Here is a 24,730-nt window from a genome sequence, read left to right as displayed (position 1 = left end):
CATAGCAATGGTTATCAACTGTAACGTAAATCACAGAAAATCGAGGTTGTTGTGGCAGCTGCAGAGAAGTTTTAGGGTATACAAGATTTGACTCCAGAAGAGTTACAGGATGTGTTGAGGGGTGCTGTCCCATTCTCCCAGGCAGTTGGCATGGTGCAGGAGCAGATAGGTTTAAAGTAAGTAAGTAGGCCATGACTGGGCTCACACTCCAGTACAGTAGGAGGCGGTGTAGGCATTTAAAAGTTCGATCCGATCCGCCACCCAATTCCTATAGAAGAAGGTCCAGTGACCACAACCTTGTTGCTCCTATCTGTGTTATTACCGCTAAAAGTTTTGTCCCCGTAATTTCGGGTATCAGAGGCTGTCCCAGGTATGTTTGTCTTCAGAAGTTTTGCCAAATCAGGTTGATGCATTTTAAATCGTGTTGTAACATTTTGGAGACGAGACAAAAACAATGAAATGCGGAAGTTAATGTTGCCACTTGTTTTAGCACTAGACTATATGCACTAGTTTAGCTTGCGTTTGAGGGATTTGTCAACTTTTCGCTGTCTCAAACTATTTTTATCATGTGTTTATGTCTAAGTTATAACAGGGAAGTAATTGCAATGTATAGCTAGTTAGCTAACTACGTGCTAGCAAACATTACGTGAAGCTAACAGCTGTTCAGGGATTGACCCGCGTGACACACTGTCAATGAGATGATATATACTTAACCTAATTTCAGAGATACACAATATTGCTGTGACTGATAAAAATAAAAATAAATGTTGTATTTGTAATGTAATGCTCAGTCTCCAATACTTGTCTATCATTTCGTTGAACGGACACATTGTAACATGTAACATTGTGATACAATCTTGATATGAACAATGTTTTTTTATTCAGCTGCTGTGATGTCCACTTGGTGGGGGCTGGTGAAAAACGGTAGTGCACATCATGTGGACAATAGCAGTTGTTTCAGCTCCACAGAAAGCACCGTCCTCAAGGGAAACAACTTTGGAGGCGTGCCTGTTGTACTGCTGCTGGACTTCAGCTTCTTCTTGGTGTGTGTGTGTGTGTGTGTGTGTGTGTGTGTGTGTGTGTGTGTGTGTGTGTGTGTGTGTGTGTGTGTGTGTGTGTGTGTGTGTGTGTGTGTGTTGCATGAACTGACACTCATACTGCAACTCATATGACCACATAAGGGTGATTCCAAACCCGAATAGGATAGCGTTACACAACACATGCACACAAATCAAGCCTTTTCCTCATTCTGTTGTGGTGTACTTGTCTCAGGCGTTGCTGATCCTCTTCTCCGTCATCAGGAGGAAGCTGTGGGACTATGGCCGTCTGGCGCTGATCTCTGACAGGGAAGGGTCCGTTATGACATCAAACAGTATAATTTCCTGTTGAAACCTGAGAAAAACAATATAAACACACCTACCTAAAGGCATATGACTACAAATAATTATGCAGTGGGTGTTACTGCCTGCCAATAGTTGAATTAATTGTCTATAGAGATAAGTGTCCTATTGACCCTGACCCGCCTGCCCTGTCCCAATGATGATGACCTTAGCCGTCTGTGTTTCAGGTTCAGTGAGACATCACACCGCCGCTATGGGAGAATGTCGTCCTGTGTGTCCAACGTGGAGGAGCCGGAGCACGAATTGGTGAGGGAGATGTTGTAATCATCACCATCATCAACGCCATCTAATAGTCATCTTTATCTTTCTTTTTCCTCTCTAGGGATGCTGCTCCTGGCTCCCCTACATCATCAGAATGGAGTGAGTATTATTGCTCTCTCTCTTTCTGTGGGTGGGTGGTTTGGGGCGGGCGGGCGGGGCTGTCATTGTTTTCGTATGTTGAGGTTGCACCCTCAATTTGTGTTTCTTTTTCCAGTGAGGAGATGGTGAAGGCGCGTTGTGGGATTGACGCTGTCCACTACCTGTCCTTCCAGCGTCACCTGATCACCCTCCTGGTGCTGGTTACCGTCATCTCCGTGACAGTCATCTTGCCTGTCAACCTGTCTGGGAACCTGCTAGGTGAGTGTGACGCACCATGTCAACACAACGCTAATATAATGCAAACACCACCATGTCAACACAACACTAATATAATGCAAACGCCACCCTGTCAACACAACATTGTTTCAAAACTCTCAATATTACTGTATAAGAACCTCACTGTATTACACTCTCACAATGCAATGTGAAGCCCAAACACAACACTGCCAGGCAGTGCTTCATTATAAATGTAACAACGACATTACTTACAACAACTCAAACTTTACTCACACATAACAGATGTATAAACAGTGTTTAACATAACACTCTGCCATGCTAATCACGCTGTACACACAACATTGTCTCGTTGCTATGTCTCACTTTTGCCAGAGCGAGACCGAGAGTATAAACATCCTCTTTTGTATGACATTACCTACCACCGATGTGTGGCAGTGAAAGTTAATCTCTTTCAACACAATGGTGTTACTTACCACTGACTGAAGCATAACTATTGCAGAGTTCTTTTACATTTACTCTTTCAACATTGTAATCAACAACAACATTGCTGTCAGTCCTTTTATCCTGCTATAATGACATGTTTTAACAGTCTCAGGAAATGTAAGTGTGATATTTATTTTTTGAAGGAAATGACCCGTACAACTTCGGAAGGACAACTGTGGGTAATCTTCAGAAGGAGTAAGTGTGTGTTTGTGCATGTGTCTGTATGTAGGTGTGGTTCTTTCATTGTATATAATATGAACTTCCATTATAATGGTTGCTTAATGCTTTAGGTAACCGTTTGTTTTTTATGAATTCCTCAGTAATAACCTGCTGTGGATACACACAGTGTTTGCAGTCATCTACCTGATCTTGACAGTGTTACTGCTGAGGCGACACACCTCCCAGATGAAGGGCTTGGGCAGAGGGCTGGTCAGTTCCTCTGTTCCATCTGTCACGAAACCAACAGTTCATCCCCTCACTAGTAGTTATTACTGATACTGATGAGTGTGCTTTGCTCCCCCCGTAGATCAGAAACACCCTGTTTGCGTCTTCCATCCCCAAAGAAGCCAGTGAAGAGGACATCAGGACCCACTTTACGTAAGTAGACTGGACCGCACCATTTCTCCCAACATGGGGGGTCCACACTCACCCACTAACCCTGTCTTCTGAACATACAACCACACCTGTAGTGTCTTTGTCTTCACCATGGTAATAAAAGTGATTCAGTTTGACTAGTGATAACTTGCCTGAATGGGCAGACAATGGCTTACAAGGATGAACATTGGATATACATGTACCTGTATATATTTAGACCCTGTGCCTTATCCACACCTCTATTCTCCCCCTCGCCTGTTCTGCAGTGAGGCCTACCCTACCTGCTGTGTGTGTGAAGTGCACTTGACATATGATGTGGCCCAGCTGATGCACCTGGACAAGGAAAGGTCTGTGCTTTGGCAAACTGCCCTGGTAACGTCTCGCTGCCCTGGTAACGTCTCGCTGCCCTGGTAACGTCTCGCTGCCCTGGTAACGTCACGCAGCCCTGGTAACGTCACGCTGCCCTGGTTATGTTACGCTGCCACGCTGCCCTGGTAACGTCACACTAGCCAAGTAACGCACGCTGCCCTGGTAACGTCACGCTGCCACGCTGCCCTGGTAACGTCACACTAGCCAAGTAACGTCACGCTGCCCTGGTAACGTCACGCTGCCACGCTGCCCTGGTAACGTCACACTAGCCAAGTAACGTCACGCTGCCAAGCTGCCCTGGTAACATCACGATAGCCAAGTAACGTCACACTGCCCTAGTAACGTCACGCTGCCAAGCTGCCACGGTAACGCCACGCTAAAGAAATGCATAGCATGTAGTTCTTTCTGATCTGACATGTAGTCAGATATAGCAGTCTGGATTGACTGACTGATCCTTCCCTAACTTTCGTTTACACTAAATCCTGTTGTTTTCTGTCTCTCAGGAAGCGGGCAGAGAAGAACCTGCACTACTACGAGCGGGTACTTCAGCGAGGGGGCGAGAGGGAGGTGATCAACCCCCATCTATGTGGTCACCTCTGCTGCTGCCGCACCCGCAACTGTGAGGAGGTGAGAGAGACAATACTAAGAGAAAGACAGGAGAGGGGTTTCATCATAGGTACACTTCAACTATGACAGACAAAATGAGAAAGAAAATCCAGAAAATTACATTGTAGGATTTTTAATGAATTTATTTGAAAATTATGGTGGAAAATAAGTATTTGATCACCTACAAACAAGCAAGATTTCTGGCTCTCACAGACCTGTAACTTCTTTAAGAGGCTCCTCTGTCCTCCACCCGTTACCTGTATTAAGGGCACCTGTTTGAACTTGTTATCAGTATAAAAGACACCTGTCCACAACCTCAAACAGTCACACTCCAAACTCTACTATGGCCAAGACCAAAGAGCTGTCAAAGGACACCAGGAACAAAATTGTAGACCTGCACCAGGCTGGGAAGACTGAATCTGCAATAGGTAAGCAGCTTGGTTTGAAGAAATCAACTGTGGGAGCAATTATTAGGAAATGGAAGACATACAAGACCACTGATAATCTCCCTCGATCTAGGGCTCCACGCAAGATCTCACCCCGTGGGGTCAAAATGATCACAAGAACGGTGAGCAAAAATCCCAGAACCACACGGGGGGACCTAGTGAATGACATGCAGAGAGCTGGGACCAAAGTAACAAAGCCTACCATCAGTAACACACTACGCCGGCAGGGACTCAAATCCTGCAGTGCCAGACGTGTCCCCCAGCTTAAGCCAGTACATGTCCAGGCCCGTCTGAAGTTTGCTAGAGAGCATTTGGATGATCCAGAAGAAGATTGGGAGAATGTCATATGGTCAGATGAAACCAAAATATAACTTTTTGGTAAAATCTCAACACGTCGTGTTTGAAGGACAAAGAATGCTGAGTTGCATCCAAAGAACACCATACCTACTGTGAAGCATGGGGGTGGAAACATCACACTTTGGGGCTGTTTTTCTGCAAAGGGACCAGGACGACTGATCTGTGTAAAGGAAAGAATGAATGGGGCCATGTATCGTGAGGTTTTGAGTGAAAACCTCCTTCCATCAGCAAGGGCATTGAAGATTAAACGTGGCTGGGTCTTTCAGCATGACAATGATCCCAAACACACCGCCCGGGTAACGGCGGAGTGGCTTCGTAAGAAGCATTTCAAGGTCCTGGAGTGGCCTAGCCAGTCTCCAGATCTCAACCCCATAGAAAATCTTTGGAGGGAGTTGAATGTACGTGTTGCCCAGCAACAGCCCCAAAACATCACTCTGCATGAAGGAATGGGCCAAAATACCAGCAACAGAGTGTGAAGACTTACAGAAAACGTTTGACCTCTGTCATTGCCAACAAATGGTATATAACAATGTATTGAGATAAACTTTTGTTATTGACCAAATACTTAATTTCCACCATAATTTGCAAATAAATTCATTAAAAATCCTACAATGTGATTTTCTGGATATTTTTTTCTCATTTTGAAGTGTACCTGTGATGAAAATTACAGGCCTCATCTTTTTAAGTGGGAGAACTTGCACAATTGGTGGCTGACTAAATACTTTTTTGCCCCACTGTATGGTATGTTTTCTGTGGCTCTAGGTAGATGCCATAGAGTACTTCCGTGGTCAAGCGGCAGGTCTGTTGGAGGAGGTGAGGACGCAGAAAGAGCTTGTGCCACAGCACCCTCTAGGGATGGTCTTCGTCACTCTGCAGTCTGAGGCAATGGCCACATAGTGAGTTTCTCATCTCTGGGGCTGGTGAGGGGCTAAGTGTCATATTGATGATAATGATAGAAATTATTCTCCAACCTTAGATTTTCTTGTCTCACCATCCCCAGCTCTAGAGAGCTTCAGGGAGTGCAGGCTTTTGTTCCGACCCAATAGGAAAATTAACATGGAGTTGTTGACTGTACCATCATTAGTGGAAACAATATTAGTTGATGTATCCACTTTCTTGGGTTATGTAAACATGATGATTGACAGCTGTCACTCACTCCCCTCAGCATTCTGAAGGACTTCAACGCCCTGGACTGTGGAAATGGGGACAGTGCAGTGAGGTGTGGGTGTGGCCGAGAGCCCCAGCCTTCGTCTTGTAGTGCGACTCTGAAAGTGAGGAACTGGAGGGTTGACTATGCCCCTCATCCCAGAAATGTGTACTGGTGAGTCCCCCTATAACCTAACCTACAGTGTGCTGTTTGATAACAATGGTACAGTATATTCTATCATATTCTCTCTTCCTGTTTTTCTGCTCTGTTTTCTCCTCTCTCCTCCCTCCATACCTCTCTCTCTCCTCCCTCCATACCTCTCTCTCTCCTCCCTCCATACCTCTCTCTCTCCTCCCTCCATACCTCTCTCTCTCCTCCCTCCATACCTCTCTCTCTCCTCCCTCCATACCTCTTCTCTCCTCCCTCCATACCTCCTTCTCTCCTCCCTCCATACCTCTCTCTCTCCTCCCTCCATACCTCTCTCTCTCCTCCCTCCATACCTCTCTCTCTCTGTCCCAGGGACAACCTTTCAGTGCAGGGCTTCCGCTGGTGGGTCCGATGCCTGCTGCTCAACTTCTTCCTCTTCTTCCTCCTCACCTTCCTCACCACTCCCTCCATCATCATCAGCACCATGGACAAGTTCAACGTCACCAAGCCCATCTACTACCTCAACGTGAGTCAGTCACCATCTACTAGAATAAAATAGAATATAACTGTATTTGGTTGGTTGGTGAGGCCAGAGGAATGCTGGTGTGGCGAGGCCAGAGGAATGCTGGTGCTCATTTAACCTTTATTTAACTAGGCAAGTCCGTTAAGAACTAGTTCTTATTTTACAATGACTGCCTACCTCAGCCAAATCCTCCCCTAACCCGGACGAAGCTAGGCCAATTGTGCTCTGCACTAATGGACTCCCGATCAAGGCCGGTTGTGATACAGCCCGGGATCGAACCAGGGTCTGTAGTGACACCTCTAGCATTGAGAAGCCGCTGTGCCACTTGGGAGCCATTTGCTGTGTATTCAATTAGTTTTGATTTGTATGCTACCATGTAATGTGTTTGTTTGTTTGTATGTGTGTGTGAGACAGAGTGCTGTGGTCAGTCAGTTTTTCCCCACTCTGCTTCTGTGGTCCTTCTCTGCCCTGCTGCCCACCATAGTGTACTACTCAACTCTGGGAGAGTGCCACTGGAACAGGTACACACACACACACACACAGTAACTTCACTGACATAATGTATCTGTACAAATACTTTAAAGTACTACTTAAGTCATTTTTTGGGGTATCTGTACTTTAATATTTGTATTTTTGGCAACTTTTACTTCACTACATTCTTAAGGAAAATGATGTACTTTTTACTCCTTACATTTTCTCTGACAGCCAAAAGTACTCGTTACATTTTGAATGCTTAGCAGCACAGGAAAATGGTCTAATTCACACACTTATCAAGAGAACATCCCTGGTCATCCCTACTGCCTCTGATCTGGCAGACTCACTAAACACATACCTTTTTTGTAAATTATCTGAGTGTTGAACTATGCACCTGACCATCCGTAAAATAAAATAAAAACAAGAAAATCGTGTCGTCTGGTTTTCTTAATATAAGGAATTTTAAATTATTTATGTTTTTACTTTTCATATTTAAGTAAAACCAAATACTTTTACACTTTTACTCAAGTAGTATTTTACTGGATGATTTTCACTTGAGTCATTTTCTTTTACGGTATCTTTACTTTTATTCAACTATGAAAGTTGGGTATTTTTTCCACCACGGTTATCTATGTACTATAGGTCCAGGGAGCAGTTGATTATGATGCACAAGCTGTACATCTTCCTCCTGTTCATGGTTCTGATCCTGCCCTCTCTTGGACTCACCAGGTAATTAATTACCCCGCCCTGATCACTTAATGATCAATCCAGATAATCAATGAAATATGAAATCATGTTTTTGTTTCTGTAATTCATCTTATGTGATTGGCTCTCTTTTCTAACCACAGTCTGGCTGTGTTCTTCCGCTGGCTGTTTGACAAAGAGTTTCTGGCTGATGGGAAGCTAAGGTTTGAGTGAGTGATATACTTTTATCTATGCCTCTGACCTGCCTCTCTTTCTCTCCCAATAACTAGTTTCTCATTTACTGTGTCCATGTATAATAACTAGTTTCTCATTTACTGTGTCCATGTATAATAACTAGTATCTCATTTAATGTGTCCATGTATAATAACTAGTATCTCATTTACTGTGTCCATGTATAATAACTAGTATCTCATTTACTGTGTCCATGTATAATAACTAGTATCTCATTTACTGTGTCCATGTATAATAACTAGTATCTCATTTACTGTGTCCATGTATAATAACTAGTATCTCATTTAATGTGTCCATGTATAATAACTAGTATCTCATTTAATGTGTCCATGTATAATAACTAGTATCTCATTTACTGTGTCCATGTATAATAACTAGTATCTCATTTAATGTGTCCATGTACAGTCGTGGCCAAATAATATTGTCACCCTTGGACTTTTTTCCAAATAATGCACAGAAAACGGTTGAATTTAAAACACATTTTGGTATCCACACATGTATACCTTTGTTTTGTTCAACTGAAAAACAAATCTGAATAATTTACTAAATGTTAGCTTATTCTACAAAGAAGTCCTAAAATGGCCCAGACAATATTATTGGCACCTTCTAGAAGTAGTTAGAAATAATTAGATTTCAAGCATGTGATTCTCCTTTACTTTGGAATTGAACTCACTTGTGGTGAGTTGGTGCCTGCAATATAAACATCACTCATTCAACCAGTTTGAACAGAGAAAAGGACTCCTCTCCTGTTTTGTGTGACTGTGTACTTCATTGAGCATGAAGGAAGAAAGAAAACTAGAGGATTATCAGAGGTGGTCAGACACAAGATTGTAGCCAAGCATGGACAATCTCAAGGCAACAAGTCCATCACCAGAGACCTTGATGTTCCTGTTTCCACCGTACGTAATGTTATTAAGAAGTTACAGAAGTTTAAGGCCCAAGCCGCTGTAGCCAGCCGCACTGGACGTGGCCGCAAGAGAGAACTTGATGGAAGATTCTACCGAAGGATCGTTGGAATGGTGGAGAAAGTACCGCGATCAACTACCACACAGATTCAAGCTGCCCTTCAGACAGAAGGTACGATCGTTTCAACTCGCACCATACGTTGCCAACTCAATGAAAGGGAGTTATATGGTAGAAGACGCAGGAGGACCCCACTGCAGAGAGAGAGACATAAGAAAGCCTGACTGCAATTTGCCAAAACACACTTGAACATGCCAAAATCCTTCTGGGAGAATTTCCTGTGGACAGATGAGACCAAAATAGAGCTTTTGGTAAAGCACACCATCTCTATGTTTACAGAAAACCAAATGAAGCCTTCAAAGAAAATAACACCTTCCCTACAGTCAAACATGGAGGCAGTTCAGTGATGTTTTGGAATTGCTTTGCTTCCTCTGTCACTGGGTGTCTTGAGCTGGTACATGGCATCATGAAATCTGGAGAATACCAAGAGATTTTGGAGAGCAGCGTCAGAAAGCTGGGTCTCCGTCAAAGGTCATGGGTCTTACAGCAGCAGAATGACCCCAAACACACTTCAAAAAGAACCCAGGAATGGTTCAAGACAAAATGCCAGACTGTTCTGGAGTAGCCAGCAATGAGTCCAGATCTAAATCTCATTGAAAACTTGTGAAGAGATCTGAAAACAGCAGTTTGCAGACGGCACCCTTCAAATCTGGGAGACCTGGAGCAGTTTGCCCAAGAGGGAGCCAAACTGCCAGTACAGAGGTGCAGGAAGCTCATCGGTGGCTATAGGAAGCGCTTGATTGCAGTTATTTTGACCATAGGCTGTGCGACTAAATATTACGTAAAGGGTGTCAATAATTTTATCAATGCCATTTCTATTTATTTTCTGATTTTAAAACCCCCCCCGGATATATTAAGTTCTGAGTCGATAACAAAGGTTCTGTTATAGTAACAGTGAAATAAAGAATAAAAACTTATTTTTAGGGAAAATTGTGAGTTACTTGAAAAAAGTATTGTGTACCTGTATAATAACTAGCACCTCATTTACTGTGTCTGTGTACAATAACTAGCATCTCATTTACTGTGTCCATATATAATAACTAGCATCTCATTTACTGTGTCCGTGTATAATAACTAGCATCTCATATACTGTGTCTGTGTATAATAACTAGCATCTCATTTACTGTGTCCGTGTATAATAACTAGCATCTCATATACTGTGTCTGTGTATAATAACTAGCATCTCATTTACTGTGTCTGTGTACAATAACTAGCATCTAATTTATTGCGTCCCTGTATAGTAACTAGCATCTCATTTATTGTGTCCATTTCTCTATCTCGTTCTCTCTCCCTTGCCTCATATCCCTCCTCCTCCTTCAGGTGTGTGTTCCTGCCTGACCAGGGGGCGTTCTTTGTGAATTATGTCATCACGGCGGGCCTGGTGGGCTCTGGGATGGAGTTGCTGCGGTTGCCAGGGTTACTGCTCTACACCATCCGCATGGCGCTGGCTCGCTCCGCCGCAGAGAGGAAGTATGTCAAACAGGTGAGACTAAGACTCCGCCCCTGTATCAATCAGGGCTCAACGTTACAGGAAGTTCAGATCGAGATATACAGTACAGAAATAGACAACAATCTGTCATCCATGGTTAGTATGGAATGATCAGCTCAATGTTGACCTTTTCTATCTATGTAGTCATGGATGAAGTTCAGATGATGTGTGATTTAACCTTGTCCTGTCTGCAGAACCAAGCGTATGAGTTTGAGTACGGAGCCATGTATGGGTGGACCCTGTGTGTGTTCACTGTCATCATGGCTTACAGCATCACCTGCCCTGTCATAGTGCCTTTCGGTGAGTGATGGGCAACCCCCACACACACACACACACACACACACACACACACACACACACACACACACACACACACACACTGCTGACCTTGACCTAAAGTTACATTCCCTCTCCTCCGTGTGTCCAGGTCTGCTGTACCTGATGCTGAAGCATCTAGTGGACAAACACAACCTGTACTTTGCCTACTTGCCCGCCCGCCTGGACAGACAGGTGCACCTGGGAGCTGTCAATCAAGCCCTGGTTGCACCCATCATCTGCCTCATCTGGCTCTATTTCTTCTCCGTCCTCCGGACAGGTAACTCACACGCCTGGATGTTTACTGGAGCTCTCATACATAGGAGGCTTACTTATGTCCCTTCTTCTTCTTCTAACTTGGCTGTTTCCCTGGAGTTACCTGCTCGAGTTAAAGCACCATTTTTAATGTATCCTCACACTTCTGTATGTGTTTTTGGGTCAGGGTTCATGGCGGACACATCTCTCTTCACTCTGGTGGTCCTGTGTGTAACTGTCTGCATCTGCATCAGCTACACCTGCTTCGGACACTTCAAGTACCTCAGCCCTCACAACTACAAGGTGTGGTGTTCGTGTGGTGTTCGTGTGGTGTTCGTGTGGTGTTCGTGTGGTGTTCGTGTGTTAGTGTTTAGACACTAACAGTCTGTTCTACCTGCAGTTGAAAGAGGATGAGGATGCCTTGGATGGATTGGCGGACAGCAACATGGTCAGTAACAGGTTTATTCCTTCACCATGAATTTATAGACGAAGTTAAAATCTGTTTGGAAGGGGGGAAGCAATATGGTGGTACCCCTCCCAGTTCTGCCCAGTTATTTCACAAAAATGAGGATATGAATCGTAGAAACAAAAGCCAACTTAAGAGTTTCAGAACATATCGTATATTATTTCTGTCTCTCAATCTAGGCGGCAGATAGCTTAGCGGTTAAGAGTGTTTGGCCAGTAACTGAAAGGTTGCTGGTTCGAATCATTGAGCCGGCAAGGTGTGAAAAATCTGCCGTTCTGCCCTTGAGCAAGGCAGTTAACCCCCAACAACTGCTTCCCCTGTGGCGATGACATTGATTTAAGGCAGCCACACAAACATCTGATTCAGAGGGGTTGGGTTAAATGTGGAAGACACATTTTGGTTGAATTAATTCAGTTGTGCAACAGACTAGGTATCCCTTCCCCCCTCTCCCTTCTGCACATGTACAGTAACAGTTTTGATGTTTTCACTATTGTTCTACAATGTAGAAAATTGTAAAAATAAGGAAACCCTGGAATGAGTAGGTGTGTCCAAACTTTTGACTGGTACTGTCTCTCTGTGTCCACAGGTCTACCTTCCAAGGGTGCTTAGAACCGAGTCCCCCGCCACATCACCAGATGGGTGTAAAACCCCCCAGTCATATGGGACGACAGACAGCAGCCCATCCTGTCAGATCCCAGTAGATGATGAACTTTTGATGAACCCCTGAACTTAAAATATCTTCCCCTTCTTTTTGATTTTTTTCCATGAGTCCTGGAGGCATCCAGTCTCAGAACTGAGGTGATGGCATAGGGGAGTTTATCCCCAAATCTATTGCTGTACCATCCAACACAGGCCCTTCAAATACCCTTAAAATGCATCCTTTCTCCTTTCATCAAGCTTAGCATAGCATGTGTCTGATATCAATAGATTGGTCCAAGTAGAGCCTTTGCTTTCACTTATTCAATAGTGCTCCATCAATGATTATTTCCAGGAGGGGAGGAGAGAATAAATTGTTACGGGCCTCCTGAGACATCTCTGCCAAGGCTCCACTGAGAGCTGGCAGCCACTCAGGAGCCAAGCCTTCTGTCAGAAATGCCCAAATCTGACCCTTTTCCTAAGACCTTCCTATGAGGACTGCCTTGGCTAAAGACTATTCAGCACCAATACAGTTTTTTTCTTTTGTTAACCAAAATTGCTTTTATAGCATAATGTTGGGAAAAACTGCCATACCATGCATTTCCACTGAGTTTGCGTTTTAATATCCAGGATGCCAGAATAGAAGGCATTTTGGTTCTCTGACCAACAGAGGGCACTCTTGTTGCATGGCAGTTAGTGTTCACTTTAAATTACTTGTACTGAACCAGGGCCTTTCAAATCTGGACCTCAAGGTCTGATGATACAAAAACGATTTTTTACAAATAGTTTTTGTATTATTAGGCAAGGAACTTTTATTTCATTTTGACTGAACTCTTTTAACAAATGTTTTATATTAAGCTGATATATTTAACATGTTATAGAATTTTTTATTATCAGGATTTTGAACCATAACACAATCTGAACATGAATTGACATAACTATTGACAATGAATGAGAGTAGGCCTATTTATGTGAATATGAACAGCATGGAACTTCTCAGTATTAAATATATTGCTTTAAAATGTTAAATGGTTGATACATTATGAGAGTTTGTTGGTCATTATTAGTGTTTGAGATTTTGTACTGAATAAGTTAATATGTAAGTAACTATTAAGTGTCCATAGCCATAGGGGGCACTGCATGACAGATTTTCTATTAGGATTTAGCAGTAGCTTCAACAGTGTCTTGTTACTACAGGACTGTTTTTTTTCTTTGATCCCCTTGCATCCAGCCTTCTCTCTCACCAGGGTGCCTCAGTTTCCAAAAGGACATGTTTTTTAGTACAAGTGATTGGCCGATTAATGAAGTGCTAAGCCCGCCAAATATCTGGGTAGAGGCTTTACACAGAGCAGAAAAATAGGGTTTTGTTATTAGATTAGGATCCGTGTAAATTCAACTAGTTTTTTTTTTTTTTTGGGGGGGGTGAATGAAACATATCAGGAACAATAGCGGGCTGCAGAAGTGGTTCTTATTGGCTTACTTCAAATTGGAACATCCTGATTTTGTAGTTTCACCACTGACACTTAATTCACTGTTAATTAGCTGTGACATACATACACACACGGAAGTACATAATATAGTTCAGTTCCCCCAAAAGCCTCTTAAACCAACAGAATAATCTGCAAAACAAACTTTAGCCCAGGGGTGATCTGGAGCGCTCAGCTCTGCAATCAATGGCTCTCAATCATGGACAAAGAGACAACGTAAAGCAGGGCGAGTTCACCATGTAATCACAGATTGTGTAACAGGCAACTCTAGAGATGTGGAAATAACTTTTGGCAGTATTAAGCTTTGACACCATTTCCTCACCCCTAGCACATGTACTGAACAAATGTGAATAACTACACACAAACATGCATACACCTTTACTTAGGGGGCCCCTCAAGACATTATACTGTTGGACGCTCAAGGAGCACATGGGTTATCAGGTTTGTTTGGTGTTGTTTGTTGGACAGAGATTTTCCGTTGCACAAGAATTTAAAAAAATTTCCCTCGTTATGTTAAGGTTGTGTGTGTGTTGGTGAATGAGAAAGGGAGAGTGTGGGTGAGTGGGTAATAAATAGTAGATTTCATCAGAATGGATTACTGGTGTTAGCCTGTACCTCCTTGGAGTGTGGTTGGGTAATTGGATAGCTGAACACTCAGAAGGCAATTAAAGAGTCATTGAGACTACAGGCAATAATTTGCTTGAGCAACTCATAATAGCAAATGTGCTAACTACCAGTCAGATCTCTATGCCTGTTTATGACACTCACACACGAGAAGAAACATGAGTTTTGCAGGAGATGTGTGTGAGAGTGGACGTCTGTTGTCTGGTGTGTGTCTTTCCCGCTTGGAGAGGTGTTGAAATTGGTGTTATACTCTACCGGCTCTCAAGTCAAAATTAGACGTTCATCCATGTTTCTCAACGTCAAAGTGTTTAAGGTTCAGTTTAGGGATTAATTCCAAATTCTTAAGGTTAGACATGAACTCTGAATGGTTCAGGTTTGGGATAGACTTAAACAAAAATATAAAAACCAACTTTCTATCGCTGGATTCACACTCGCAACCTTTGGAATCAGAGGCCGGCGCTTCCACCCATCCACCATCACGGCCTACAACCAAAAACCTACTTGAAGGTAACATCGCTCACTCTTGCCCTAGTGGCCAGTTTCCACCTCATCTCCTGACATTCTCAGACATGGATCGAAGTCAGATACTGACTTGTATCACGGGTGACCTTGCTGGTTATGCTTGATATGTGTGTTTGTAGGTGCATGTTGTGTGTGTGTGTGTGTGTGTGTGATAGTCGGTATTGATGGTGAGCAGAGGGGAAAGCACCAGTTGTTTGCCAGCTCAGTAGAGCAGAAGTAATCTGGAGTTAGGAGCAAAGGAGCCTGGGAACCTGCCTACTCCAGACCCAGCAGTCAAGAAGCAGTCCAAACATCACAGCGAGTACTAACCAGCGGTCAGACCGCAAACACAGTGCCTCGGTTCTGACACAGTAGGGTTTGGGCTGCAGCAGAAGAAGTGTGTCAAAGTGTGAATATGTCAATGTGAGAATTTTTTTCTAAAGTTTTTCAATCAATTTAGCTGATCATACTGAGGTGGGATATGGACCAAAGCAGAGCCAAAAGACTTACACCCACACACAATCTCTTTGGTAATGAGGGAGAGGAAGCCATTGATTTAGAATATTGAGATGTTGCCCATGTTGCTGTGTTTAATCTGTAGGTGTCGGGCAAGGCCGTATCATTCACCATGTAAAGGGGATCACAGAGCATTTGAGACTGGGCTACAGTCCTAGTCTGGATCAAGACATTTATCCACTGCTAATCCAGATTTACTGCTGCAAGGAGTGTGTACGCGAGTACATGCAAGTGTGTGTACATTCGCACATGTGCTTATGTACTTGTGTGTGAGACAAACCCATCGAACCCAGGGCCCTCACCACATTCTTGGCATTGTGTATTTGTGCTTCATTACACCACAGACACTTCTTTAATAAGTAATCTCTCTCCCTCTTTCTATTTTCTAGCTGTTTCTGTCTTCTCTCAGCTCAGGGCAAAGAACTTACCCATGGCCTATCGCAAGATAGTCTCTCGAGCCAGACGGCTTGCTTCCGCAATCTTTGAATGCTTCGTTGCCTATAGGTTTATGTTTCTCCAAGGTCGGGGACATGGGAGAGTAATTGCAAGATGGAGGGTTGGTGTGTGTTGAATGGGAATAAACCATGTTAGTTCCATGGGGGGATCACACTTCCTTCATGTCACCGCAATGATCGATGGATCTGACCTCTGACCCTGTGAGTTTCTATCTAAACTTAGTTCCAACCAATCAGGCGATCGCGTGGCCGAATGCCAACCAATCAGATGCTACAGAGGCATCGTATTCTACACCCTTCCAACCTTTTGTCCCTCAGGATTAGTTCCTTGGCAACGCTGGTCGCCTGGGAGGTGAGGTTCCCAGAGGAGTGGGACCACAGCCCACCAACACCAAGTTCAGGGAGGTGGGGGCGATGTTTCATTTAGCAGACACTTTTATACAAAGCAACTTACAGAATTTGTTTGATGTAAGGTTGGCCTCGGGAATCAAACCTTCAATCCTGGCATTGCACGTGCCATGCTCTTCCAACTGAGCCATAGGGAGTTTTCGTTAAGTGTGTTTGGGTATGACTGTGTGTGAGCACCTGCTCATTTGCATGTACAGTATGCAGAATGTGAAGCTGCACCTGTGTATATATTTGTGTAAGTTTGTGTGAGAGTGTGTGTGCACATGCACGGCTGTTCTGTGGGGACAAAAGGAAAAGGAGAAGTCACCCCACTCGGTCTCTTTGTGTTTTCTGGCTGCGGTCGGGGCCAGGGGGAGGACAAGGAATGGGGGGAGGGAGGGAGGGGGCTGAAGTCTCCAGTCTCCACCGAGGCGGTAGCATGTGATTCCGGCCTGCCAGGTCCTTTTGTTCGGCAATTACACCAAACGCATAGATCCCTGGAAACGGTAATGTTCTGGTGGCCCGCGGAAGGCATGGGAACAGCCAGCCAGGAAAGAAGGGGAAGCGAATACAGAGCAGGATTTATGAGAACAGGGTTACCTACTTAGCCTTAACAACTGCTTCAGAGTCAGTTCTGTTGCTCGGCTTGTGATGGTAAAGGTTAGGAGATGTAGGGAGGGCTGAGCCTAAATCAGTATTGAAAGAAAGAATCAAGTGATTTAAGGGGGCATGTTCAGCAGGAATGAGAAGATGGCATTCTTGTTTTTAAGAGAGGGTGTTTCAATCTAATCTCTGCTATCAGGGGCATGCACCATTGCTACCTAAGGGGGCCGCTGTTGTAGCACTGTTCCCAAAGGGTTGCCAGATGTATAGAACATTAACATTCACCAAGACAGAACAGTCTGAAGTTACAGTGCTGCAACATCCCACAGTGCTACAACTTCAAATGATTTGAGTGTCTATTTCCTCCCTCTATCATCCATCCCACATTCTTCATGTTTCCTGCTACAAAAAGCTGCCCTGCAGACTTCCCTTCCCTGCTTTATCTCCATATAGTATCTCTCTCTTCTTTATCCCCACTCTTCAACCCCTATCCCTCTCTTCCCATCTCCTCCCTAATACCTCTCTTCTTCCTTTCTGTTACATCCTCTCTGCTCTCTTTCCGGTCCCAAATGCACCTCGTGAGATCTCAGACAGACTCAGGGGTGAGAGGATGAGAAGCTGTCTTGAGCTGGTAAGTTATGATGAGTTAGGGTCATAGGAGTGCTCTAACTCATGAAGGCCCTCTCAGCTCCTGTGCTGCTGTTATGGCTTATAGATCTAAAGACATCTGTATAAGAAAGTGTACCTTTGGCATTGAGAATTCCCCATCTTCCATTATGAAGTTACGATAGTGGGAAAATATGGCAATCCAATAATATATAAAATACGGGCTATATACACACACTTATTTATGTACATGCCATGAATCTTATGTAAGTACACAGATCGAGGGACATGAACCCATTGATGCACGGACACACATAAACATTATTGACCCCCTGTCCCATGTGCTCAGGATTCAAAGTGGTAGAATCTCAGTTCCTCTCAGTTCCTATATCCATAAAGTCCTATCCTCCTTTGTGCCAGCTGTGCACTGGGTCTAAGGTCTCTCTCTCTCTTTTTCTCAATTAAATGTAAGCACTTTATTGGCATGGGAAAACATATGTTTACATTGCCAAAGCAAGTGAACTAGATAATAAACAAAAGGGAATTAAACAATAAAAAAAATGCACAGTAAACATTACAGTCACACATGTTCCAAAAGAATAAAGACATCTCACTTTTTCCTCTCTCACTGTCACTCAATCCACAGCTAAATGGGTGAGAAACAACTCATACTGACAGACCCATTCATCAGAAAGGATTGGGAAACCTCACAAGAGCTCAGAAGAACAGGTTTCTGGCTGTGACTTGAAGGAAAGGCCTTGGAAATCTCCCCCATTCTTTACTCTCAACACTGAAATATCTGAAGTAGCTAAGACTGTAAATTAGAAAAATATGAGATGAGGATAAGTAGCCTAACAGACAAGTACGTGGCAGATTGTTGCTGAATTAGAGCCAAGTGTTGAAGATCAGATCGAGAATTCAACTAATTCAATCTCTAGCTAATTTGTGCAGCTCAACTGCTTTGTCTACAAGGAGCAATCCGCAGTTGCTATGACTACACGTAACTAAGGAGATTTGTTGACATTGGCAACCGGACGTTCTTGGCAGCTGTCCCCACGTAACCTAGATACCAAACATTTTGCCTTTTTATAGAAAAGTATTTACTTTTCATTGAGACACGCTTTATATATGCAATGGACTCCAGTACGTTATACTACTCCTTGGACCTCGTTTCTGGTAGCGGTTTAACTTTGAGCAGTGAGCAAAAAGCTGCCCTGCAGACTTCCCTGGTCATTCTGAAGAGGAACAACAAATTCAATCGTGTCCTGTTTTGGGGCAAGATTCTGGGCATAAAGGGTGACTATTTCATTGCTCAAGGGGTTTCAGAGGATGAGATGACGGATAAAAAGAGCCTTTACAGGTAAGAGGTGCAAAGGAAATTGTTTTAGAGCCTCTAGTCTATTTTACTACAGGCATATTATTATAGCTAGCTTGCATTTTGCTGTTGTCTCTTGTGGCTTTGCAGTTGTGAACCATTCTCCTATTCAAGATGTTCTCTCTCTCTCTATGTGTGTATGTGTGCCCTCTTGCACACGTGTTTGTGTCCTTTCCCTACTCCAGTTTCAACTGTGTGGACTGGCACTTGCTTCCCCCTGCCACTGAGGCAATGCTAGCGGAAGTTTCTGCAACAGCAAAGGGTCGCTTCGTGGGAGACCCCTCACATGAGTATGAGCACACCGAGATACGGCGGCAAGGGGAGGGGGACGAGGCTGTGGAGGAGGAAGTCGTGGTGGGGACAAGTGTGACGAATTATATTGTTTAATTTTGAGCTAATTGTGTTTTGTTTATCAATAAGTGTCAGTGATTAATGTACAGTGACTAGATTCATATGACCGTCGTGACTGTGTGTGGTATTATTGCAGAAGAGTGATGACTAGTTTGTTTGGGTGTTGTGACAGATGTTTGGTAATGGTTGTTTGGTTTGTGTTGCAGGTTAAGGTGAAAGAGGAGAAGAGGCTGGCCTCCACTGTCCACACCATTGATAAGGAGGTGTCTGTGGTCCCGCGCGGTGCCTTCATCAAGAGTCCCCATGGCCTGGTGCAGACCAATCGCAGCTTTGAGGGTAAAGCTACCTTTCAAAGTTATTCATTAAATGGATGGCTCCACGTAGAGTGTGGTGGTTCCCAGTTGAGAATGTGGTCTGACTGTGGAGAGACTAGTAACCGGAAGGTTGCAAGTTCAAATCCCCGAGCTGACAAGGTACAAATCTGTCGTTCTGCATCTGAACAGGCAGTTAACCCACTGTTCCTAGGCCGTCATTGAAAATAATTATTTGTTCTTAACTGACTTGCCAAGTTAAATAAAGGTAAAATAAAAGATGGGACACAGCTGTGTGTGTTACTGGCTCGAGAGGATGACTCAGCTGTGTAGTTTTTAGGTCAGTGTGTTGGAAGTTGGAACCAGAATCCAGACCGTCATTTATCTCACAATGTACATCTATAGTGTACACACATTCTGTTTCATACACATATAGAATCATATCATACTATCAGTTACTGAGTGAGTGAATCTGTTCTGTAGGTCTGTCCTCATTGGAGGCAGGTAAACTCAGCTACTACCTGCACTTCACTGAGCCGCAGAAACTGAAGAAGAAATCCATCCTGGAGCTGGCTGACCTCAACCCCTCCATTGACTTCCTGGATCCTTTGAGTGAGGATATCCCCAAAGGTAACAGAGTTCCAAATCTCTCACTACACCACTCCTTTACAGGCATCCTACCGTTCCCACCATGGGTGGGGTTTCTTTCCCACATGTTGTCTGTCTTTAGAAATATAAATATAACCAGTTCCTTGAAAGTACCGCCCTTTTGTGGGAGACAAAAATGTAATACGAATATGAGATTACTAATGTTTGGCATGCTCTGATTTTTTATTTATTTATCTTTTATTTTACCAGGTAAGTTGACTTAGAACACATTCTCATTTACAGTAATTACCCGGGGAATAGTCCAATGGTCACTCTCTATTATACTAAACTAGCCTTTTAATTGGTGCTAATGATAATTTGGGTTGGCAGTTGAGAGCCCAGTTTATCAAGGCATCCTCCTCTGCAGGGCCGGCTCTAGCCTTTTAGGGGACCTAAGTGGGATTAGGTTGGGGGGGCCCAACATACTGCAAAACATTTGTGGCCCCCCTCTTGTCGATGGAGAGACACATTTGAGTTTTAAAGTTAATTTCTTGTAATTTTTCCATGGGGCAGATTTTTCTTTGCAGTTTTACAGCAAATTTCCTTCAAATTCTACCCATTTTGCCATGGGATGGAGTTCCTGCAATTCTACACATTTGGTAATAACTTATGCCATGTTAATATGATATCTGAGTGAGAATGACTAACAAAATCAATGGGGTTCTCCTGAAGGTCAGGGCCCCTGGGCACGTGCCCTGTGTGCCCTGTCCATATTCGGCCATGGTTTTATTTCTACAGGTAAGTCAATTAAGAACAAATTCTTACTTACAATGGTGATTTGTCAAACACATCAATAAACAATTACACTATACATATCTATATACACATCAATTACACAATACATAAGAAAGCAAACTCAAAATACGAAAAGAAAAACAATCATATGAAACAAATACATTCTTCAGTAAAAAGGCCCTCTAACATCCATCTGAATTGCCTTAGAGGCACCAAATCCAACAACTTTAAAAGGACTTCTGGAGATCATGTCACATTATAGGTGTCAAAAAAAATGAATGCAGATTTACCTAACTTGTGGAGATTGAAGGGAAATCCAGGGTAAGCCATCCCCAATGGGTATTTGGGTATTTGTTCACTCAGGTTCCCTTGATCTAATATTAGGTTTTGGTTGAAGATCTGATAACATTCAGTATTAAAAATATGCACATTTTGTTTTTAGAAAGGGCGCAAATACTTTTTCACAGCACTGTATTTATAAGAGGGGCACCATCCAAAGTATGTATGCATACAGTACCAGTCAAAAGTTTGGACACACCTACTTATTCAAGGGTTTTTCTTTAGTTGGACTATTTTATACATTGTAGAATAATAGTGAAGACATCAAAACTATGAAATAACACATATGGAATCATGTAGTAAGCAAAAAAGTGTTAAACAAATCAAAATATATTTTATATTTTAGTTTCTTCAAATAGCCACCCTTTGCCTTGATGACAGCTTTACACACTCTTGGCATTCTCTCAACCAGCTTCATATGGTAGTTGCCTGGAATGCATTTCAATTAACAGGTGTGCCTTATTAAAAGTACATTTTTGGAATTTCTTTCTTTCTGAATGCATTTGAGCCAATAAGTTGTGTTGTGGTAAACAGAAGATAGCCCTATTTGGTAAAAGACCAAATCCATATTATGTCAAAGAACAGCTCAAATAAGCAGAGAAACGACAGTCCATCATTACTTTAAGACATGAAGGTCAATCAATCTGTAAAATTTCAAGAACTTTGAAAGTTTCTTCAAGTGCAGTCGCAAAAACCATCAAGCGCTATGATGAAACTGTCTCTCATGAGGACCGCCACAGGAAAGGAAGACCCAGAGTTACCTCTGCTGCAGAGGATACGTTCACTAGTTAACTGTCTCTCATGAGGACCGCCACAGGAAAGGAAGACCCAGAGTTACCTCTGCTGCAGAGGATACGTTCACTAGTTAACTGTCTCTCATGAGGACCGCCACAGGAAAGGAAGACCCAGAGTTACCTCTGCTGCAGAGGATACGTTCATTAGAGTTAACTGTCTCTCATGAGGACCGCCACAGGAAAGGAAGACCCAGAGTTACCTCTGCTGCAGAGGATACGTTCACTAGTTAACTGTCTCTCATGAGGACCGCTACAGGAAAGGAAGACCCAGAGTTACCTCTGCTGCAGAGGATACGTTCACTAGTTAACTGTCTCTCATGAGGACCGCCACAGGAAAGGAAGACCCAGAGTTACCTCTGCTGCAGAGGATACGTTCACTAGTTAACTGTCTCTCATGAGGACCGCCACAGGAAAGGAAGACCCAGAGTTACCTCTGCTGTAGAGGATACGTTCACTAGTTAACTGCACCACAGATCTCAACCCAAACAAATGCTTCAGAGTTCAAGTAACAGACATCTCAACATCAACTGTTCAGAGGAGACTGCGTGAATCAGGCCTTCATGGTAGAATTGCTACAAAGAAACCATCACTAAAGGACACCAATAAGAAGAGACATTAGATCAGTGGAAATCTGTTCTTTGGTCTGATAAGTCCAAATTTGGGATTTTTGGTTCCAACCGCCGCATCTTTGTGAGACAGAATATGGCACACTTAATCAGCAAGACTACCACAGAATTCTGCAGCGATACGCCATCCCATCTGGTTTGCGCTTAGTGGGACTATCATTTGTTTTTCAACAGGACAATGACCCAAAACACACCTCCAGGATGTGTAAGGGCTATTTGACCAAGAAGGGCAGTGATGGTGCTGCATCAGATGACCTGGCCTCCACAATCACCGACCTCAACCCAATTGAGATGGTTTGGGATGAGTTGGACCGCAGAGCGAAGGAAAAGGAGCCAACAAGTTCTCAGCATATGGGAACTCCTTCAAGACTGTTAGAAAATCATTCCTCATGAAGCTGGTTGAGAGAATGCCAGAGTGTGCAAAATTGTCTTATGGCTTTATTTTATTCTTTACCCTTTCCTCCCCTTCATCTACACCGATTTAAGTGGATTTAACAAGTGACAACAATAACATCATAGATTTCCCCTGGTCAGTCTGTCAGTTTATATCTGGATGATAACAAACTGTAGTTTGTCTAAACAGGCATATATCACAATGTTTGTGGTGTGGGTGCTGTGGAAAAGTGAGAGGCTCGGAGCATCTCTGTGGTGTGTGAATGTGTGTGCAGCTTTCCCAAACCAGCTTACATTACACAGCTGTCCCAGTGACAGCATCACCCTCACTGAGAACTTAACGGCCAGGCCTCAAGCCTTTGCTGAAGGGAGCGAGAGACCCAGACTAAAGACAGTTTAAGGAGAAAATGATGGATCTCCATCGCAAGTGCTTTCCTCTGGTATCTCTGAGTGAAGCTACCCCTCTCACCACAGCGATCCTCCAGACTTGTCTGGAAGTATGTGGCAACAGTTGCAGTTATCGACTTCTGATTTATGCCTATACCCCTTCCATGCCTGTTCTCCCATTGGGTTCCTCCCTATGCCACGTGTGAGTTTGAAACCGCCAGTGTGTTTCGGTGAAAAGTAGACTTATCTGGGCACCATCACTGAACAGCTTCTCAAATCACGTCAACCTGGCAGGAGTGTCTTTGGGTCATGGAAGATGAATCTCTCCCCATAGACAAAGAGCCTTTGTGAAACACCTCCCAATAGACCCTATTTCTGGAATCTTGGTTTCTAGATATCTCTTGCAAAAGGTTTCAATTAATTTCCCGCCCCATAGCATTGTGAAACTGAAATATGAGAGAAAAACAGTATCAGAACAGCTGACACAATTTACTGGAATCGCTGTTCCTAGATAGCTCTGGCACAAGGTTTAGTTTCATGTTTAATGCTTTGATAATTGGGGAGGTTCCAGATGAATGAATTATTTCCAAGACGTCCTGGAGCCTCCTGATTAATGGTGCAGTGAATCTGCGGTGAGAGAATTCTGCTAGGCTCCCATTCAGCATGAACAGTGTTCTCTGGCTATGGGTGATGCCAATGAGCAGACAGCTGCTCCACCAGGCCTCCCTGATATTTAGAGTCAGGGAAAGGACTCACTAAACCCTTCTAAATTATTGAGCTATCAGCCAACTGTTACCTTTTTCTGTGTAGACTTCTTTACATAGGAAAGAGTGGATTCAGTTAATGAGGGAGTAATGTGAGACCTGTACACGGTCTCTGTTTATGAAAGGTCATGGACGAGCAGCAGTTTGTGTGATAATCTTCATAACCCATATACCTGTGTGTGTAGGGTCGTGGAGCTTGCAGTTTGAGCGTGGCAGCACAGTGTGTGTGATCCGTAGCATGCTGTGGCTGGGCCTGACCTCCTTCCATGTACCCATGACCCCCCAGCATGGATACATCTACATGGGCGACGGACTGAAGAACCTGGACCTGCCCTTCATGCTTTAAAAAGCCAGAGCTGGAGAGCCAACACCTACCACTTATCTAAACTGAGAATCATCATCAACCTCTCATCTGAGCAAGCAGTGTTTCATCCCCACCCAAAACAGTTCTATTTATGCAAGAGATGTTTCTTTACTGTTATTTAAAGTAAATAAACAAACTAAAATCATTCATTATTTGTGATTTACCTCCACATGCACTCGGTTCATTTCTGTCAATAGGCCC

The 24,730-nt window shown here is 43.5% G+C and overlaps 2 protein-coding genes across 3 annotated transcripts; both read left to right on the top strand.

Moving 5' to 3' along the window:
• The first annotated feature begins 230 nt into the window (after window positions 1–230).
• On the top strand, window positions 231–13,304 carry tmem63a (transmembrane protein 63A). Of its 2 annotated transcripts, none has more exons than XM_046298587.1 (23): window positions 231–370; window positions 886–1,043; window positions 1,302–1,352; window positions 1,568–1,646; window positions 1,723–1,760; window positions 1,876–2,018; window positions 2,624–2,675; window positions 2,801–2,909; window positions 3,007–3,077; window positions 3,341–3,421; window positions 3,947–4,070; window positions 5,615–5,748; window positions 6,018–6,173; window positions 6,519–6,672; window positions 7,084–7,190; window positions 7,786–7,872; window positions 7,992–8,057; window positions 10,423–10,585; window positions 10,786–10,891; window positions 11,019–11,186; window positions 11,349–11,464; window positions 11,562–11,609; window positions 12,214–13,304. In XM_046298587.1, the coding sequence occupies exons 2-23, from the start codon at window positions 937–939 to the stop codon at window positions 12,352–12,354; spliced, it is 2,301 nt and encodes a 766-aa protein (XP_046154543.1). In that variant the 5' UTR covers window positions 231–370; window positions 886–936; the 3' UTR covers window positions 12,355–13,304. The 2 variants fall into 2 exon arrangements, with proteins under 2 accessions (XP_046154543.1, XP_046154542.1); XM_046298586.1 differs by having other exon boundaries at window positions 1,273–1,352.
• A 5,070-nt stretch (window positions 13,305–18,374) lies between these two features.
• Window positions 18,375–24,698, top strand: rsph9 (radial spoke head component 9). The gene is made up of 5 exons (XM_046298585.1): window positions 18,375–18,802; window positions 19,003–19,171; window positions 19,375–19,504; window positions 19,963–20,109; window positions 24,351–24,698. The coding sequence occupies exons 1-5, from the start codon at window positions 18,576–18,578 to the stop codon at window positions 24,509–24,511; spliced, it is 834 nt and encodes a 277-aa protein (XP_046154541.1). The 5' UTR covers window positions 18,375–18,575; the 3' UTR covers window positions 24,512–24,698.
• Window positions 24,699–24,730: the final 32 nt, after the last annotated feature.

This window comes from Oncorhynchus gorbuscha, linkage group LG14 (genome assembly GCF_021184085.1).
Source record: "Oncorhynchus gorbuscha isolate QuinsamMale2020 ecotype Even-year linkage group LG14, OgorEven_v1.0, whole genome shotgun sequence".
Classification (NCBI taxonomy): domain Eukaryota; kingdom Metazoa; phylum Chordata; class Actinopteri; order Salmoniformes; family Salmonidae; genus Oncorhynchus; species Oncorhynchus gorbuscha.
Note: the sequence above shows the minus strand (reverse complement) of the source record. Positions and strands in the feature narration are given on the sequence as shown.

Bases quoted from the DNA above. Each gene is read 5' to 3' on its own strand.
- tmem63a (XM_046298586.1), top strand. From the start codon at position 894: ATGTCCACTTGGTGGGGGCTGGTGAAAAACGGTAGTGCACATCATGTG. The intron at 2,676-2,800 runs GTAAGTGTGTGT...TGAATTCCTCAG, and splicing joins GTGGGTAATCTTCAGAAGGA to TAATAACCTGCTGTGGATAC. The intron at 2,910-3,006 runs GTCAGTTCCTCT...CTCCCCCCGTAG, and splicing joins AGGGCTTGGGCAGAGGGCTG to ATCAGAAACACCCTGTTTGC.
- rsph9 (XM_046298585.1), top strand. From the start codon at position 18,576: ATGGACTCCAGTACGTTATACTACTCCTTGGACCTCGTTTCTGGTAGC. The intron at 18,803-19,002 runs GTAAGAGGTGCA...TCCCTACTCCAG, and splicing joins GATAAAAAGAGCCTTTACAG to TTTCAACTGTGTGGACTGGC. The intron at 19,172-19,374 runs GTGGGGACAAGT...TTTGTGTTGCAG, and splicing joins CTGTGGAGGAGGAAGTCGTG to GTTAAGGTGAAAGAGGAGAA.